This window comes from Centruroides vittatus, unplaced genomic scaffold (genome assembly GCF_030686945.1).
Source record: "Centruroides vittatus isolate TY-2023 unplaced genomic scaffold, ASM3068694v2 scaffold_373, whole genome shotgun sequence".
Lineage (NCBI taxonomy): Eukaryota > Metazoa > Arthropoda > Arachnida > Scorpiones > Buthidae > Centruroides > Centruroides vittatus.
The window spans coordinates 183,086-204,818 of record NW_027122704.1 but is presented as its reverse complement, the minus strand read 5'-3'; the positions used below and the strand labels follow the sequence as shown (position 1 = coordinate 204,818).

Below are 21,733 nucleotides of genomic sequence, written 5' to 3'. Positions count from 1 at the left end.
CATTCGAATTAATACTACAGTAAAACGTGATCAGCTGTGAACTACGTGAGGCTAAGTCACGAATTCAATTTGCTGTTGTGTTAGACTCACCAACTGGGCAAATCGAAGATTTAACTCGACTTTTAGAACTTATTTATGCGCTTCTGGCCTGTTTTATTTATATTCGCTTTATAACAATTTATGCAAGCATAATGTCCGAATGAAACATTTATAAATACATTTTTCGTTTTAAAATACTGTAGAAAAAAATTATCAACTTTCTTATACAGTATCTAACATAAAACAGGGAAATAGAAGACAAGTGTTACTCTTCAATCAAGACCGTATTTACAAATAAGCTAACAAACCTGCAGCTTAGAGCCTCCAGTTATGAGTCTATAGCTTAGAGCCTCATATTTCTATACGTATCATTATTTGGTAAAGGGAAAAGGCCAGTTACATGTTATAGATTAAAGTAACAAGTCTAACACCAGCCGCGTTTTCAAGCATTATTATTAAATTATACAAGAAAATCGAGAAAAACTATGTAACTATGTATAAACACTGTAACTACACCTCGATACGTAAAGAATATGATAAAATACATGCACAAAATTCCTAAATTTACAAGAAAATATTATAATATGGGAGAAGGAGTATATAGAAGATGCAAATTACCATAAAAACATTTTGTAAATGAAGGGTTAGACACTTCACTTACACAATACTTAAGATGCGCATCTAGAATGCCGTTTCTTAAAATACAATATTTATAAATAATAAAAGTACAAGAGATAATCTCATCGGACATCGCTATAAATGCTTTCATTGTAAGTCAAGCGAGAAAAGTCAAAACTGGTAGTGAAACGTTTGTCCTTTCACTCGTCACGTCGGTCTCAATTCGACATCACGATAGGAGTCAAAATGTCACGAATCGAGATCTAAATAACCTAATCATACATATAACGTTGTCACACTATGATAAAAAGGCTGCGAATGAGGCAAACACTTCCTGCTCTAACTTGACACGTTAGCTATGGGTCAAGTATTACCAGTTTTACAACTCAAGAGAGAAAATGTTAGAAATGGGTTTCGGGGATAGCAAAAGTGTGAGTTAAAAAGAAAAAAAAACACACACACACATATATATATATATACACATAAAGATTACTTGCATTAGTCATTGTAACTTGGCTTTGTTATACACCGCACAACGGGAACTATTCGGCTTTTTAGTTTTTACACTTTAAGGATTGTGTTTTGGCGGTCAAGTAAAGGTACACGTGAATGAAACAAAGGAACAAAGGAGGAGCTGAAAGGCCAGCTGCTGCTGCTAGGCCAAGTTATAGACAGGTGGTGGAGAGCAATAGGGAAGAAGAGTAAACATAGACGCTTCCATCAAATGACGCATGTAATGAAGAAGAACAATATGAAAAGCATGTTCTTGTATGACCGCCCACACTGAATCATCGCTCGACACAACATGGTTAATGTCAAGGTTTCTCCGATAGTGTGTTTTTTAAGCCACCGAATACTTAAAATCGCTTATCTTTTGTTAAAAAAAAATTTACTTTTAACCTGTTTACACAAACCCCCCCAAAAAAGAACTAAGTTGCATCTACGTAAAAAAAGAAAAAGAATATTAAAACTTTCTCACCTTTCCAGACTTGCAAGTATGATAGAAGCTTAACTCTGGAATTATATCAGAAACCTCTTCCGGGATGCTCTCTCTGGACGGTGTGACATCACTGTCTACTTCCGTACACGTGCTGACGTCATCGTCTGATTTTCCATCGGAATCAGCAAAGCAATCTAAGAGTAGATTTGATTTTGGCTCCGGCGACGAGTCTGGCGATGACTCTTCATCTTCTCCCAATTTCGACCGATTTATATTGCCAATTTCAACATCAAACGAGTCTTCATCTAAACACTCGACAGGTAGAGTGAAGTGTTTTGATTTTTGATTATCATCACCCGAATTCGTTACTTCGTCCATTTGATTTATCTTCTTATCTATTTTTGACTCCAATATTTGATTATAAGAATTCTGCCAGCTCTCTTCGTTGTTCTTCACAGCATCACGATCTTTATCATCTTCAGAACATTCTCTCTCTAACTCACTCTATAAGGAGGAGGAAAACAAACAAAAAAAAAAGTTATCGTGGTTAAAATTAACTATAAAGTAGCATTACGAAGTTAAAATGGTAGACGTAACGATCGTTAACTCTTTTATAGTTCCAACTTTGTGATACTTTCTTCCTTTCTACTTTTCGATTGTATACATTATCGAGTGATGGGCCCCCTTCCAAATGACAGGTAATATAACGATGGCGGAAATAATGGGCCACCTTTGCTTGTCTGTTTGCAATTAAGACGTAACGGAGTAAAGATTGTCACCGCTAGCAGGTGATAGGATGGAAAAAACAGGAAAAAAAAAAATAAAGGAAAATGATCAAATGTAGAAATAAAAAAAGAACAAGACACAAGTCTAAGTGTCACGATCCGGAACAGGTGTTTTGATTTTCTATTTTTCCTTTTTTCAGTCGTTGTTTTCTCGTTATTTTACACCTTTAAATATCTTAATTATAACACGCAAAACATTTTTTAAAAATCTAATATTTAAACATATTTTTAACACTATAAAAAATCAACGGAAGTGTTTCTTTACACACACAAAAAAACCCCTTTAATTACACAAACACGTTACATAAATGACTATTATGAATAAACAGAAATCTATTGTAATAAAAATTTCTCGACTCCACCCAATAAACATGATACTTCAGAATTCTTTTATGTTATTATTTTATATATAAGTTCTCTCTTACTGAATATTCAAGAATATGTTTTAGTACTCAAACAATACCTGTTGAATATTTAAGAAACTCTTCAACACCTAAAAAATGTCAATAAGTGATACTTTTATAATACTTCTCATACTAAAGAAGATAATATAATGTAATTATTTGGAACTACTCTGTCATGAAAATTATATAAATATAGAAAAAGTCTTTTTGACACCATAGAAATTAATACAATATATTATAACAATAGGAAACTATCTCCATTACAATATATTATGGTATATACTCCAAGAGTCCTCAGTTTTTTCGGCTGTTACGAGTTCCCCTACCTTCTATCCACCCCCTTTTTTTTAAAAATAATATAGTTAATTAAATAAATGAAATGAATCTGGTGAGCCAGTACTAACATCTCGAACATATGCATAACCCATTAGACTAATTAATTCAGTAAAGGAGACACCAGCAAGGTCAGACTATCTTAGCCTTATATAGGAACACAGAAGAAGTCTTTTAAATATTAAATTTAAAAACTATATATGATTTTAGAAGAATAAATTTTAAAAAACATGATAGAAATTGTATATAACATTTTCAAAATCGAATAAGAAAGAATTATCGTAAAATAATAATAAGAGAATTATAACTGTGACCCTATTCAAGCCAATGTGTCAAACCTGCTATTGGATATCTTGTTTATTTTATCCCAAGATCTATTGGGGTTGAGGGTTCTTTAACATAAAAAAAGAAAAGAACCCAACACGAATTTGTGTAGGCGACAAGTTTAATTTTCACTTTCGATTATCCAATTGTTTGCATCCGTATTTGTCTAAACGTCTTTAAATTTCAATTTAAATTAATATTCGATCGAAAGCGATTAAAATTTTCATCATAGACAATTAATTTCCAACAGAAATATTTAAATTAAAAACAGATGGAGACGTGACATAATTTATTTTTATTTAATTATAGAAAAATTAGTACAAATTAGCAAAACAAATCTCTAATCGATACTACGATCGAACGTACCTGAATTTCAACTCGGTGTTCTGAATTTTTGCACGATGATAATGAAGATGTCGTCTCTTCCTCTGCTTCAACTCTGTTTTTTAATTCCACAATTCTTGTCAAATTGTGAACAGAATTATTCGAATTAGTACGGTTATTTGTTTGTTTGACCAATATTTCTTTCGACATATCACAGTCATCGTCACTCCTAAGAATTGATTCTATCATTGGACGGTTCTCCTTTGTTGATATGTCTAAAGAGCACTTATCATTAGATGTATACAAAAAAGAATCGTCTAAGTGTACTTTTTTGTTAATTATTGCATCATTTTCGGTAGAAATATCTTGGTTTGAAGATAAATCATCTTCCTCTTCATCCGTACCGGTCTGGATACTGTCACATTTATAAGACCTGGAGCCAATTTCCGATTGTTCTGTAACTAAATTTTCTACTTTAACACTAAACTTGGTTATTTCTTGTCTTACAGATTTATCTTCTGGAATAAGTGAAGGATTCTTATGTGGTTCCGACATATAATCATCTTGGACATCACTAACGGAATGATTGGACATGAATGCGTTTAAATTAATTGACGATGGTGATTCGGATCGATCGTTACTCTTGCCATCATCATCACAAGGAATGGATAAGAAAACGTCTTCTTCTAAATCATCGGAAGCGCAAGAATAATTATGGCACGACGTAGGCGAGTCACAGTAAAGTTTTTCAGGAAAAATACTTAAACTCTTATCGGATTCGTCATCGTCGGTGCTAAAGATCGAATCGATATCGAGTTTAGATTGATCATTAACTTTATGCTCAATCATTTTAGTCTGTTCTATACTTTTCGATGATTCATCCAAGGTTGGAGATTCTTGTAGGCTCCCCGAAGAGTTACTTTTAGTGATTGACTTTTCGTCTACGTAGAGAACGATAGGAGCCTGGTTGTAAATCTCCCGTTCTGTTATCTTTACTGATTCCAACTCCCCTTCGATTTTAGGACATGTGCTTCGATCATCGTGTATGAGTTCACCTTTAGAAGTCGGTTCCCTCTGCATTGTTCTCTGCAATAATAATAATAAAAAAACATCTGTTAATTACTAGCAGATGTTCTTATTAACTGACAGTTAAAATACAAATGTTACATTTCTATGGAAAAATATATATAATATTTTAAACTATAGAACAGTTACATAACTTAATTTATTCTTTATAAAACATTAATCTCTGTAAGATTCGTAAGAAATATGCAATTAATTATAACCTACAATGATTATTAATTGGAAAATGAATTTCGTAATCGGCCTAAATTTTCGAAACTGATCGAGTGTGTCCAGAAAACTTTAATAAAACCTACTTATTTAACGAGTTAACAAATTTTTAAATATATAAATTATTCAAGTAACAAATTATACGTTAAAAATCTTTAAAAAAAATAAAGAAAATTCGGCAGAAATCCGAAACTTTCCTGTAAAGAATCAATTAGGCATAACACGAGAAAGAATTAATGCACATCTAACGAGGATCATAATTAGATTTTCGTCTTAATGCGACTTTAATTGATCACCTCGTACTACTTACAGCCATTTAGAAACGTTTTAAGTAAAGTAAATATACGTCAACCAAGTGATTTTTCCTACTTACAAGAAGCAGCTCGAGACTCGTTTTGTCGAGTAAGCATCTTTACAACATCCACGTCGAAGGATATATCGAATTTGATGCCCATTCACGTGCAGGAATTACGAGACAGGACCCACATAGAGCTAGTCGAGGGGGTAAACAATGAACCGTCCCGTCTCCCTTGCTGATTAAGCACCGTCTTGCAACCTTGCACTGTGTGTGTGTATGTGTGTGATCTGAGATACGTGAGTGTAACAGAAAAACTAGGCCATGTTCCCTCTTCGTATCGGGTGCACGTAAGGCGATATCGCGTTTTTCCGGTGACGAGATGCGAGAATGGAAGGTGACGAAAACTCAAAAGCAAAAAAACACACACAGCAAATTACAAACCAGTACAGGCACAGTACAGACTTGTGAAAACACTCGTACACAATGATTTGCTGATTCTTCGACGTTTTACGCTGATTCTGCAGACGTTACGTAGTATATAATACACACATAAAAAAAAAAAGGTTAAATATGTTATATATATAGATTAAATATCATCTAATTTTGATTTTAAAATCAATTGGAAAAATTGGAAAAAAAAAAAAGAAATTTTGAACCAGGAAGGGAATATTTGGAATAATTTCTCGCATGCACAACCTCAGTACAGGAGTGAAGTATACAGTTTAACCGGTACAAAATTTTTGCTATATACGGTTGTGCAATCAATCGAGTAGAGAGGTAACTTAAAAATAGTAATATGAACAAATAATGGTAAGCCAATATATTATAGTTTTTTTCTTTCCGTTTTTCCTTGCGGATTGTTCGACATTTCCGGAATTCCGACCGAGAAAGTGAGCGTAAAAATACTGTAAATTTAATAATTATATATAAAAAGAAATAAAATAAAATATATACATTTAATTCGATATATATATATTTTTTTAAGATTTTAATTAACGTAGTTGTATTTTAACGTTAATCATTATACATTTCGCACACTCATTATAACGTCTGCTGTTTTATGTACAGTTTTTACGCAATTTAATCATTCTAAATATAGAATTAAATTCGTAAATTCTCGTATCAAAAATTACATATTTTTACGTAAGATTTTCCTCGCTTTATTATGAATTCATAAGGCATTGCAGAGTATATTGTTTCACGCACACCATGAACTTTTCCTGCTCAAACTTACAACCTACTTATGCTCAATTATGTAAGTTAACAATTACTTCACATTCTTACCATGTAAAATAATATCTTACTCATCGGTCTCCGTGTGTAAGTTGATAACTTACGATTTTATTTGTGCCCATTTTTTAATGTTAATACGGTACTTCGCCTGCTCGCTAACTTAAATCCGAGTGAGCACGCAGGATACGATACTGGTTTGCCGTATAAGCTAGCAAAACTAGGGCATTAATTCTACACAATGTACATGAAAAATTAATACCTTACTGTACTGTACATATTTATTGTGAAGGTTGCATTCCACGTTGCACGGTTATATATTTACTTTAACGGCTTTAATGCCTCACTTTGCATGCTAAACGTACGCTTAATGTTCATGCAAGAATGCATCGCTTCGTTTTCTAAGTAAATCATAATGTTAAATTGTACGTTTACGGTGTTAATTAATATTTTTTTATGTAATTTAAAAAAATCTTTGTATTTACACTACTTTGTATTAACATCTTTGTATTAATACTACTCTGTATTAACACATCTTTGTATTAACACTACTCTGTATTAACACATCTTTGTATTAACACTACTCTGTATTAACACATCTTTGTATTAACACTACTTTGCATAATCTTACGCTCGCAGATTTATGTGTAAAAACCGGATTAAAAAGATTACTTTTGATAATTTTCTTGATTTATTTTTATAATTAGTTTATTTATTTTGATTTTTATCAATCATTACCACGTTTAAATGCCATATTTAACCTTTTTCTAAAGGGTAGGAAAATTATGTGTTTCTATTCTTTGTTTGTAGAAACTGTTTCTTTGTCTCCAAGCCTTTACTTTTTACTTTAATTATAGAACTGTTCACGACACGGAACATTAAACCAAACTAATTACGTAATGTACGAGTTAATCAATCAGGTTTACAAGAGCAATTCTTTTTTTTTTTTTTAAAAAAAAATAATAATTAACGTGTTCGAAGATAAACTATAACCAGATTAACTGCTTTTTACAATGTTAGGTTTTCTAAATCATTCGTTCATACCATCGATTTTAATAAACGTGACACTATTTTACACTCGTGACGTCTTTTAACACTTGTATAATATCCTCAACTACTGTTACGTCAAACACTACGAAACGTGTTTAAAAACGTGAATTTACATATTGTTAATGCGTAATTTACGAGAAAAACTTTAAATAAAAAATATTTTTAAAGTTCTATGGTGTAGAAAACATGAAAAAAAAATGACAAATATATATATATTTCCTGCTAAATGGCTTCTCTTGTGTCTCTCAGTCACGCTTCGTGTAATCCTTACCCGCGTGACTTTAACTTACTCTCCCGTGTAAAGATCGTGACTTGAAAAGATGACTCATGCCCGATAAAAATAGGTCTGTAACCATCATGCGAAAGGGAACCTTCCAAATTTTATTTTTTTATTTTCCTCCAAGATCACCCAGGAAGGTAGACTACCAGAAAATGAAGACTTGTGTGTGTTGTGTGTGTGACAGTAAGAATTTTTGAGCATTTCTACCATAATTTTCTACTACTCAATTATTGTTTCGTAAAGGAGTAATTATAAAGTTAGAAACTTTATAACGATGATGACTTTATTTAATTATTTGATCGTAATTCTTGATTATGAAATTAAAGTTAAAATTCTTGCCTCCAATCATAAATTCCAATTTACAACTCATAATTATATTAAAATCTGCATTGGGTTGTGCTTAAAATAATCTTTTTTACCTCCCTCCCAAAAAAATATTGTAAAATGTGTCAAATTTTGCAGATTTATAAGAGAAATTCCGTTTATTGTAAGAGGAGAAAGCTTCGAAGTTCACAATAATTTTGAGATATTAAACACAGAAATTATGTATTAATGGTTGTATTTATTTAAAAAATAGTCTGGCAATTCTTTTATGAAAAAACTCATAGAAAATAGAAGATTTTTTCACAAAAAATCCATTACTAATACACAAAATGGAACCGATACGTTACGTTTCTCTTTCAATCTTAATGATATTTTGATGAGTTTTCTATATATTTTTTCTATATTCATTCTTTTTTTTTCATAATAGAACGTTGAAAATTTTAATATTTATAATAACTTTTTATTTATTTATTTCTTTAATCGTGTTCTCTGTTCAACTCATTTAGAATTCATAACTATAAACAACAAAAAACTTCAAGTAAGATCATGAAATGTCATAGAAGAAACGAGTATAAAATGTAATTATATATATGAAAAAAAAGAGAGATTAATATAATAAATTTTAGAGTAATAAATTGCATTATCACGAAATTATCTGCAAAAGAGTGTTACTCTGTTATTATCATTAGGATATTTTATTAAGGAAAATTAACCTGAATATATGACAGATAACAAGACTTTTCCTTAATGCTTTCTCACTTTTTATTGTTGTTATTGTTTTATTTTAATAAAAAATTTCGTTCTCGAAATGTTTAATCTGAAAACACTTCAGATTTTAGGCACTACTTTAACGTTTCTTAAAAAATTTTTCAGCGGAGATTATCATCAAAAGTTTATTACTTTTCTTGAAAAATCTCTTGAAATTTTTAATATTTTTTTCTGTAAAATAATCTTCAGAGGGGGGAGGGAAGAAACAGTTTCGTGTCTTCAGTATATTGATTTTCCTTCATAATTTTCTGAGTAAAAGAAGGAAAGAAATACGTAACTGGGATAAAATTGGAAACTAAATTGGGAATTCGGAGTAACTGGAAAAAACGAAAATGAAATTATGTGAAAATCTACGAGATAATTTATGAAATTTCTATAAAATATGCATTTAAAATAAGGTAAGAGCAATTTGAATCAATCTTAAAATGATTTATAATGATGCTCAGACGGTGATGAAACCATCCTTACTAACGCTTTTATAACGTTGCAAGCTTGAAAATTCTCACGGTTGAAGCATCTTAACGTGTGGATATGCTTAAAACATTCAAACATTACGATAATTTGCGAAGTTAAAAGCGTAAAAATTACAAAAATTGTTCAATTTATAGTAAAAGAAACCATCCTTTATTACCTAAGTTTCTTCTTTCGCTTAATAGTGAAACCACAACACTGGCAATTCCTTCTCGACAATATACAATATACTATTAAGATTTAAATTTGATATAAAATTAGGGCATATACATACAAATCTATAAAAAGTATTATTATTATAATTATTATAAAACATCTAAGCGCAGAATTTTTCCTTTAATTTCTCACTATAAATGTCTTACGTATAAGCCTAAACTCTCTTATCAAAGGAAAAATCTGTTGCTAAATCTCTAAGTTGTACAGATTTCTCTACATTGTTACAGTTACGAAATATGAAAGATAAATGTATTTTTATAATGTCGACAAATTTAGAAAATGTAAATTTAAATGGGAAATTGATGAAGAAATATTTATATATATATATAGAAAGATTGCATGGATCAAAGAGGAAGAATCCCTTATTTGCATGAGGAGATTTTATGTGGATACAACTGGAATTTCTTTCATATGCAAATTACATTTGTCGGTATACTATCGAAAATTTTGTAAACGGTAATGACAAATTAGTAGGGGGAAAAAGCCACTATCTACACATTTAACTGATGTAAATGAATCGACCGTTCGATGCAAGTAAATTGATGTAAAGTACAATAAATCCTATTTTTCTCTATTCGACTATCGCTAGAATAAATTAACAATCTTCTATATACAGTATATATATTTTAAATCCTATAAATACTAAAATTGCTTCGTTTTTTTACAAAATATTTTGCTTTTTCTTTCTTAAAACAATCGATATTAATTACAGTGGCAGTTGTTTAGAGGTTTGATTGTGCTTGAGAAAAATGAATAAATATATATACATAATTAAATTTGAAGAATTAATTTAAATTTCATTTAATTTTGTTCGATTTTAATATCAGTTTACATCTTTTTAGTTAACATTGCTTACAATTATAAGATTAGTAATAAGTTTCTGGAGCATGTTTCACGTGGCTTAAAGTTCAATTCGTTGTATCGTTTAATTAGAGTTTTTATACGTTTAATTTAATTATAATTAAACAAAAAAAAACAAGCAATAATTCTAAAATTTTACGGAATTAACAATGAACAAGAGGAATTTAACAACAAAAAGAAACCTTTAAAATTAAATTTATATAATAGAAAAAGTTATAAAAAATCATTTAAAATCGATCAAATAAAGTAATAAATTGAGTAAAGATAAAATTTTCTAGGGAACAATAAATGTTTCTTAGTAATTTTTTGAAAAGAAAGAAACAATAATGCTTATATAACTAAATAAATGTAATAAAGTGGGTCTTATCGACTTATGGCGTTTGGAAAGTCAGTGGAATCGTGCTCGACGTTCCAAACGCCATTGTCAAACTTCTAGGCTTACAGGAAAGCGGCGCCGAACGTCCGACGTACACGTTTTCGCGTTTAAAACTTCGGCCTCAACCTCGCTATTACTTATAGTTCCACCGGTTTACTCCACTACCCTTTCTGGAATGCCCATAGAAATTTACTGTACAGAAGCTATTGTGGCCATTGAAGCCAATGCAAGGCTTTCAGAAGTCAAACACAGATGCTAACATTAAGCTTATCCATCTGCAATATCGAGTGTTTTACTTATATAGTATGCGCTGTCAGCAATCTTATAATGTGTTAAACATTATAAAACTTTCTATAACTTTAGTAAATTAAATAATATAAATTTTCGTGCTCTGAATAACTGTAAAGTTAGTCTATTTCCTCCCTTTTTAACGTACAAAAAGTCTAAACAACTCAAATAAGCAAGGTGTAAACTAAGATACAATGTAACTGTATAACTACATCACGTATCAAAAACAAATTATTATTATTATTATTATTATTATTAATTGTAAGCGATGTGAACTAATATTACACCCAATAAATTAATTTTAAAGTGTTTTATTTAGTGTAAATACCGGTTTATATAAATTACAATGTTTACAAATTGAAAAAAAAAATTCATTACAGTAGACTTAAAACCGGTCAATATTTTCATATTTTATGAAGTTTAAACTGGATAAAATGAGCACATTAGAGGAATTTTATTGAGAAAAATCTTTAATATCTTCTGGTAACACCCGAAACTAAAACTTTGGGATATGAGTTTACAGATTGAGGACTCTTGCATCTCAATTGTATTGTGAACCATCTGATGAAGCTGTCAAGAAGTTAGACGATTGAAGAAATGAATTCCACTACAGAATGCAACATCAATCAACTTGGCAGTGTAGTAAAGTATCCCTTTAACACTTTGGTAGATTACAAAACAGATATTCAATCCCCAACTGAATTTGTTACATTTTACACGGTTCATTTAAATGCACGAATTAAATACGCGCTTTATTTATATTTAAGAGAGAGAGGGGAGAGGGGGAAAAACCGTTTTTGTCTCCTATACCCTTTACCGACCTCCTCTTTGTCCTTCTGCAAGAAAGATGAACTCTTCCATTAATTCTATAATAATATTCCACACACGAATTTCAAAGGTTTCGCCGCATTGTTAACGAATGGCTTAAGTAAATTGAAGCAGCGCTTACTAATTAATGTAAGGGGTAAATTATAGTAATTTTACGAATAATGTGAATAGTTTGAGGTAAGGTTGTGTGTATAGTGTCAACAAGAGCAGGAAGGGGGAGCCACCGGTGTCGCACCACTCCCAGATCCGTGTGGCTTGCCGGGTCAACGAACCGCCAGCAAAGATGGAGGAGGGTAATGGTCTGGCACTCCCCAAGGTCTATGGGAAAGTCGCACTTGTCTCCATCTCTTGGCCATACGATTCCTTAGAGAGAGAGAGAGAGGGGCATTTTATTTATACTTTAATACATTCTACATTGCGCAGCCTTCGAATATAAATCGTTCGTTTCCTCGGTCTTCTCTTAAAACACCAGCGCACGTCTGAATGCATTTAAATCTATTAATTCCAAGGTTAGGCTTTCGTACCTCTGACAAAACAATGATACAGATTGCAACTCGACACCCTATTTACTAAAATTAGGCCAAACTTCTTTAAAGGGGTGGAGTCTAGTTGTCAACAGCGGATCACACAGCCGGAGCAGATAGTCGCGTACACACGTTCACGTCAATGAAAGTGGAACTGGCACATCACATATAACAATTGTGGGTCTGCCGATCTTGTTTCTCTTACTGTCTGCCCATTTGAGGGTGGAGCAGTCACGTGATTAGGATTGTTTTCGATGACATTTACTTTCCTGACCATGAATTACAGTTAAACCCACCCGAATAATAACTATAATTTAATATGCTTTTATTGAAGTAATGTCGGTAATAAATAAAAGAACGAGAGTCGTTGATAAGGTAATTATACTATCGTAATGTTTTAAATGGGAAATTTTTCAAATCCGCATTAATTAGCTTTGCCAAAGATGAATTGTCCTTCAGATTATCTCGTGTGAGAATTTCAATTTATATTCTAAATGCCTCTCGGTTAACGAGGGGCCCAAACGTGATAAAATTCATGGCAGTGAATTGATAACCTAGAAAAACAAACGTTTCGGATAATTCCCAAAGCTAACAATAGTGTTGCTGTATAGCAATTATAGAAGAAAATACACAAAAAACAGCGTTTCAACATCTGAAGATAAACCTGTGATTCTATTTCTCAGCACCTATCTACTTGGTATTCCAGATAAAGAAAATAATAATCATATAGTAGTGGTAAAATATCCGGTTTACCTTCGAAAGCAGGAAGGAAGCTCATAGATCCACTTCGGCATAAAATACGATGATTTTTAAGTCTCGAGTGTCTCTACTCAATACATTATTATAGGTTTATAACTATAAACATTGTCAATTACATATTGTATATGATAATCTATGGCGATACCCGATACATATTAAGTATCCTTAATACGAGGTGTGACTGAAACAATGCAGAGGAATAGAGCACGACACGAGTTGACACTAAGTTCGGTGTATGCTTTGTGTTCTACGAGAGTTCAGATGTGTTTATTTAGTCGATGTGTCGTGAAAGGTGATGTTGAGAAAATGGGAGAGGTTAGAGGGCCTTCAACACGGTTCACTGCCCCTCGTAGAACATAGATTCGGAGCGACACGATAGGAAACTGGTCTTTCTACCCTTTGCAATGGTTAATTTAGTTTGAAAGAAATCGCATTAAAGCCAGCCGACTCCTTATCTAAGGGGTGCCTCTATAACGGTTTGGTTAATGCTTAAGAGCTAAGCTTTCGCCCGAATAGATAATGTAAGCTGTGATAAAATTAACGAGAATGACCTTTTCTCACATTTTGTGCCACTTCGTGTTGCTAATAAACCTTTTTCTAGGTTTTAATATCGCGTTAGATGCGAGTATGAAGTCTGAGAAAGTCGGTAAAGTTGCATTTAGGATGCTACATGACTTACAAATTAACCTCGAACACCTTTTAACGGTCCCGGCCGAAGGATATTTTAAATTTGTATAAATTCAGGAAATATCCCCAAAAGTCATAATTGAATTTTCTTGTTTGGAGTAAGAAAAAAAAGATGAAATCCGCCGAATTATATATAATTCCACGCTTCCTATCTGCAGTCCCTTAGATAAAATGTCCTATTAAGCAAGTGCATTCGGTTATTTTTTCCTCTAATATTTCAACATTTAGATAATGTCTGTTGTTTCACCCAAATCTACTTGATGGATGTTCTTGATGATGTAGTAGACTTGGCCAATTGCTTTTTAATCTAAATCTTATCTCCATAGAATATAAATACATTTTTAGTCTTTGAAAACAAACATAGCCATTTTTTTGCAGTCGATTATCAATTTAGCAAAAAGTAAGATATAGATTTTCAACAAAGCCATACTTTGTTGACTTAAAAATCATTCATTTTAAACCTTTTAATATAGGACTTTATCAGATATCGATAGAAGAGTATACATTCCATTCACGTAGTGTGCAATAACTGACCTAGTGTGAAGAAAAAAATAGGTTCACACCCAGCTTTTAAGGTCACGATTCACTTCAATGCTTTTAATGTAATTCTTCAGATAATATTAAAAGCAACGTGCTTAGAATAATTTACACTCGATGATTGTTCATTAACAAACTACACTACTAAGTTGTTTAATGTAGAAAAGGTGTAAATTTTCATCTGTAGAGTCCCACTTTAGGGAAAGCACACACACAACATTATAGTACCTGTAGCTGTTCCCTTCTCATTAAGACCTCTTGGTATATAAGCAAATAGGTTTTTAGAACTTGCTAATGATGACATTCTTCATTAATTAGGAATTAGCTTTAAGTTCAACATTTCTTCTCCTCGTTTCCCCTAAATGTGCTATAAATCACCCCCGAATACACAATGGATCCACCTTGCCTTCAGGTAGCTGCAGCAACGACCCTTAATCAACCAGCCCAGTCGTAGAGCGATAAGAATAACAATGGAATAAGTAAACTATAAAAGATTAGAAGTCAAACTTATGGGTTAACGTAATACATACGTGCCGCAGGACGAACAATAAAATCCAGAACAGAAGAGCTTCAACCATATTGCAACAGTACAGAAGAGCGATCTGGAATAATGGCACTCGTGTGTCACGAACAGATGTTCAGCCGATTATACACTATAAAGCCTTTGAAGCGTATATTTGTCAGATGAATCGGACAGTTTCATCCGTACAAATAAAGACACCAAAACGTATTCACGTGTATATATAACTCTAAAGATGATATACAACCGAGAAGCTAGCCGTTTAATTAATAAATGCTGTGACATTGCACACTTGGTATGTAACGGTGGCATGTTGCATCACCCCAAGTCGTATCTCTCAGTCATTATCGACTGATACAAGACACGCAAGGAAGATGAAGATGCTGATAATTTTTATAGATGTTCACACAGGAAAGATCCTTTTTTACTTTCTCAAATCTAGTTCGCACTATCTAATCATAGTTAATTAACAAGACGTTCTAGACATGAAAACAAGCGCTATGATAATTAAACCCTTTTGATAAATTACATTAGTTAGCATGGATTAGTTCCGTTCTGATTAAGAAATATTTTGCATACATTTATTTTAAATCGATGAAGGTTCCTTTGCTGTTTTTTCTTCTTTATTGTACTGGGACGAGTTTAAATTTAGTTAATGCTTGACATGAAGGAAGTTCTTTAAAATATCCTGTGATGATTTATGAGGAGAGATTATAGATAAGAAGAAATTTGTAAAGCAATATCCAAAAATAATATGCAAAATATGTAATTTTTATGTTTAAATTATTATTATAATACAGTAAAATATATGAAGTTCGGCTATTTTCGGCTCAATTAATATTTTAAACTGAATTATATATTAAATTTACGTTACAACAGATAAATTATTTAACTTAATACATGAATATAAATATATACATACGCAAGTACGCCATCTTGTAATGTTATTAAGCATATAAACTAAGAGATTAATTGTCTGCATGCTCGTTGCGTGAAATTCTGTGTACGTATTGTGTAATATATAAGTTTAGAGCTTATATTTATCGAGGAGGGTCATTTTTTATAGCTTTTTTTTTGTATGTTGACATGGTTATATGTCATCTAGAACATCTCGAATCCTTCTTTGTAACATTGATGCAGTCATGGAGTCAGTACATGTTATAGAAATCAATCCTATTTCTAAATAATTATCCGGCTGGTTGTCAAGTCTAAGCTTATAATCAATTATATAAAACGACAAAAGGAATTTGTTATAAATTTCTTGTATTTAAGTAAAATTTAGAATGTTTTCGGAATGTTTAAATTGAGATTTACGTGCAATGAACAATGGAGGTTATCCGATTAATTGATGATTATCGGATCCATATTAAAGCAAATTAGATAAGCAATTAATGTCATACATTTCGGCAGTTTTTATATACATAACTGTTATATTGAACTAATAAACTGAAGCAGAATGGGAGGATACGGGTCATAGTTACCTGCTTATTAACATTATAATTTATGGCTCTTCTATTAAATTTTGATTAATGAATAAAATAATGGTTATAAGAAATGTATCGATAATACTTAAAATAATTTCGTACGTCATGAAAAATTCATTTTTACGTAAAAGAACTGTCGATTTTGCTGGAAAGCATTTTCGTCTGCAGGAAAAGCCACCCTGTAGGGGTTATCGAATTTTTAAGCTATTTTTAAAGATACTCGAATGACGTTAAGCTGCAGGGTCTTTGTTTTTTTGGAACGTTAATGAAGGTCGGCATAGCGACACACCCAGAACTATAGCATTTTATGGTAATTTCCATTATTTACTCCAGACTGATTTACGATAGAGTAAAGGAGCGTTACCTTGGCAACGGTATCATGTACAAAGTGGAAACGATGGGTCGATGGCGGTTGCACAGCAACCTACTAACCCCTAATACAGCACACAACTGGCACTGACACTAAAGTAATTCGGATAGAGTAGAAACTTTAACGTAAAAATTGAGTTTGTATCGGCTAGAGAATTCTCTAAGATTTATTTTCACCAGAAACTAGATAAAAAAACACGTTGGGTGAACTCATCGACACGTGATAGGATTTATTCCTTCCATACTTTATTCTCTTACATCACGTAAAATTCAGAATTAAAAGAAAAACGAGAATAAAACTTCGAGTATAAGAAAAAAAATAACATTCTCTTTGCTGTATTAAGTGTAGAATTCGAGACAAAGATCTAAACTAGCAAACACCGAGAATATTGTTTTATTGCTGCTTAACAAGCAATTACCTGTCAAGTAGGGATTTGAGGAAGATATCCTCTCCTTAATTCAATCTAAAACTACCCAGTTTACTCGTTATATATCCTGTCAAGACGATTTAAGTAGAGTGTATATCTAGAAAGCGGGACAAGACTAAAAAGCTCTAAGCGAATTACAACGAGCAAAGAAAGGTCTCACCTTTTGGTTGGTCACATGTCCGTACATCATCTTGATAAAGGCATGCCACATAAAAGTAAACATAGCTAAAAAGAATCGTATGATATCTGATGTCACTACCATGCTTGCAGTAAGGCTCAGATGGTCAGAAAGCGTTGCTTGTCTTCCTCCACCTTCTCTGTCTGTATTGATTTTTTGTAGTGGTACAAGTCGGCAGTTCTAACCAATATGGCCGTCGTCTAGAGAGGTCCGAGGCCCTTCTACTCAGACAGAATGGCATATTTTCGCAAATTCAAGCTCGTCACGTCTGGCATTTCCTTTTTTACAATCGAAAGACGAACAAATGTCGTAATTCAAACGGGGGGATTTTTATTTATTATCTTAAAATTCTGTTCTTGTGATTTATGTTAAATTACTCCACTCGTCTGTATTATGAATGAGTATTGTTTAATGGTGTCTACAGACGGGAATTTCTTTTTTTTTTAAAGAGATGTCCATTTATAACGTGTCGATAATGACAATTAAAAGAAATTTGATAGAAAATACTACGTATATTATATATAATGCTTAATACACATTATTCCTGAAGACAGAATACAAGTTGTAATCCATAAATCGAATTTTTGCGATATTTTTAGCGCAACTTAAGATCGATAAAATAATATTCTAAAGGAATATTCAACGAAATTTAATATATATATATATTTTTTTTAAATTTTAAAATTAAACATTTTATTTTTCTAATTTTTATACAAAAAAAAAATTAATTTAATAAACTTAAAAGTGCATTCTTTAATTGCAAAGATACGACGAAATGAATAAATAATATAATAATAATCTGTTAATAATTTTTAAATTTATCATTTATTCATCTTCTTTCATCTGTAAAAGGAAAAGCGATTAAAGATTCTGTGAAATTTCGAGATAAGAATGCCAGATATGTATCGATCGAGGCTTGAAAAATTCTCTTATTTATGCGTTAAAACATTAAAGTATAACTAAAATTAATTATTAATAGAAATTAGATAAATTATAGATTTAAAAAAATTACTTTTTTGTATGATTTATAACGCGCTGTATAGATTAAACACACTCAAATATTCACATATAGAACTGATAAGCTCTGATGCATCAGAGCTTATCAATTTTACGTATAAATGTTTCAATACGTACTTTATAAATCATTCAAAAAGAAATTTCTAGTTTAAAATGTTATAAAATAAGAGAGTCGTAATCAATATATACAATATAATCTGTCTGTCTGTCTGTAATTCACTTATAAACCGATTTGCACCAAATTTTTTATGGTGGAATACCATAAAAACTCGACACTCCCTCCTCTGATTTCCATTAAAGTTATTAATATCAACGACAGTTTAATAAGTGAATTCGAGTTATAATGGATCGTAAATTTTCCTGTTGAATTTCTTACCCCTTAATAGACACTCGTCACTATCAAGAACGTATACAAACTTTTGTAATCCAGCGAAAAACAAATAAAATTATATCAACGATCGAAAAATATCTATAAATATTACATTTAAAATATACTTTTCCCAATAAGAATAGTACGCGATAGCATTATCTATCGAGGTCAGATCATAGGCCTAATACACAAAATATCATAAAAATACACCATTATTTTTATTTAAAAAAGAAAAAAATATATATCCATTCATTATCACTACGAGATTATAACGACCTAAATTTTAAATTTTTTTTCTCTAAAATTTTAAGCCAAAAACAAAGGAAAGTTTGTTGTAAACGAACGTCACCCATACTGTCAATAAACACGAGATTTTTTCTGTAACACGAATGGTGATTGATCGATTTAAAAAAATATTGTGACAGAAGCGAGAGGAGTAGAAAAAGAACTTCCTCGATCGAGTTACAGAATGACAAAAAGGATATTTTTAATTAATATGTAGCGCTGTTTATTAATCAAAATCGAGAATGACCGGTCGTGTGAGATGTCAGAATTTTTTTCCAACTATCAATTATCGTATCAATATATTAAAGAAAGTCGAGAATGAAGGTGAATGGCATTCAGATTATCATCGAAAGGAAGTCGATAAACAATTGATTTCATCTTATATCTCGTTTTACAATCGTGGAAATGATATTTAATTGAATATAGTCTTGCATCTTTAACAACAATAAGTTCTCGTTAAAGTATAAATGAAAGATTTTTCTAAAATTTTTAAATTCTCTAAGCATTACAGAGCTTTTCGAAGATTTCTAGATAAAAAATATGTACTGATTTCAAGGTTAAAATCTAAGGAACACCGAGATGAATTGGAATTTTGTTTCTCCAGAAAACAACGATGCTTACTACTGTTATCTCTCTATACATTATAAATATGGTGAATAATTTACAACCGTTTTCTCTGTCTAACCTAAGCGACAGATACATAATTGTTCAATCAAACTTTAATGTCAAGAATGTCTCTCCTAATGCTTACTACAAAACTATTAAAAATAAATAAGCCTTCTATTTACTGAACGAGATACCTCCACCCTTACACATATCTACAGAAAATTATCAGTTTGAGAATTTCGATCGATGTATAATTATCCCACGAAGATATAAACAAAGTTTTCTAGTACAAAAACAAAAATAACCATAAATAACTTCATTCTATAGTTAATCATTGGAGAATAAATAGCAACTCCACCAAGATTTATCTTAACGAGTAAACCTAAAAATATAGACAAAAACACATACGAAATCATTAATCTATATGTTATTAACGTATACATAACAATCAGAAAGACATTTCAACTCAAATGAACTTTCACAGAAAAGAAAAGAATATAGAAAGAGAGGGATAAAATAAAAATAAAAAAAATGATTATTTATAGAGTTTACAACTACAAACTCACGAAGTTAAAGATGTACAAAGATAATTTTCTACAATGGAGTGTGGTTATTAAGTAGGCGTATTGTTGACCCAATACAACGTTTTATCAATCATTAAAACCGTTGATCTAATGCTTTCTCGGATATAAGTTTTTCCTGACAATTTCTTGCCTATTCTGTCATCTATACTTCCTCGAACCCCCCTATCTACTCCCTTATCTTGTAGGAAAACAATAAGATCGATACGCCTATCCTCCGGCTGCCACGTTAACCTATCTTTTGTATACGTGAATGTAGCTTCGTAATTTCCTTTCGACCGTACGATTTTCCTAGTAAAATAAATAATTTAATAAATATATACTACGCGTGTTATATTAACTTTAGCACGCTATTAACCTATTAAAATTCCACAATTGGAAATTACAAAATTGTACGTTTACTTCTTAACGTTTCCAATTTCTCGTGTAGGCCTACAGTAATTTTTTCCCCCCTGACTTTTCTTGCCATTTTATTTACGAGTTTCCTTTGTCCGTCTCTCCTCTCTAATTGGAAGACTTTACGAGATTTATGGCTCCCATGCGAATCGGCAAACCTCTTCCAATTTTAGACCGAATCTATCATTCATAAGGCATAATGTCCCCATATATATATATTATATATATATATACATGATTAAAATCAAGTTTAACTCGGTGCAAAGTGGCGAAACGAACGTCGATAAGCGATTAACACCACTTATATCATTCGAATTACACGTTGGCGGACGAATAAATTTTAATCTAGCAAAATAAATCTCCTAATCTAGTAATAAATTTGCATTTTATGTTTGTGTTTACCATAAAAAGTATTAAAAAAAATAAAATATATATATATATAGAGGAAGGAAAGATATATATATATATAGAGGAAGGAAAGAAAGCGCTATTCAATCTTCGGTATCTCCGTGTTTCGCGGATCATTTGCATTTTCTTGCTTACCGACCCTCTTTAAATTATAAGGGAAATGAGATTTAAAGTTCAACCTCTATAACCAGACATTAAAGAAACGTGAAAGAAAATAGCATCATTTTTCAAACGGTCGCCCTTTCTTCTACGAGAATAAATCAAAAATTCCATTCAATTTTACAAATCCATATTGCTCTAACCATTATATTTTCTTCCTTTTTTTTTTTGCTCGTTTTATGGCTGCCCGACTACAAAATCAATCATTTAACATCCGACACCCGTTCTAATTTATGTAAACGTGCCATTTCTTTCATATTTTTCTAAGCTCAAAGAACAAAGATTATAGAAAATACAAGATAATAAATTCCTAATATCGTTTCTATTCGGGAAAAATATTTCCAATTTAAATAAATAATAATTCTAGTACGTTAA

At 31.5% G+C, this 21,733-nt stretch overlaps 1 protein-coding gene across 3 annotated transcripts in view; it reads right to left on the bottom strand.

Moving 5' to 3' along the window:
- Nucleotides 1–21,733, bottom strand: part of LOC136988621 (uncharacterized) — a 136,112-nt gene that overhangs the window by 96,743 nt on the left and 17,636 nt on the right. For 2 of the 3 annotated variants that reach the window (XM_067286526.1, XM_067286527.1), the window contains exons 3-4: nucleotides 3,810–4,853; nucleotides 1,637–2,101 (exon numbers count right to left, since the gene is read on the bottom strand). In XM_067286526.1, the coding sequence (XP_067142627.1) occupies nucleotides 1,637–2,101; nucleotides 3,810–4,853 (1,509 nt within the window). Of the gene's footprint in view, nucleotides 1–1,636; nucleotides 2,102–3,809; nucleotides 4,854–17,518; nucleotides 17,836–21,733 lie in introns of those variants that run through there. The other variant, XM_067286528.1, reaches the window with a different exon arrangement.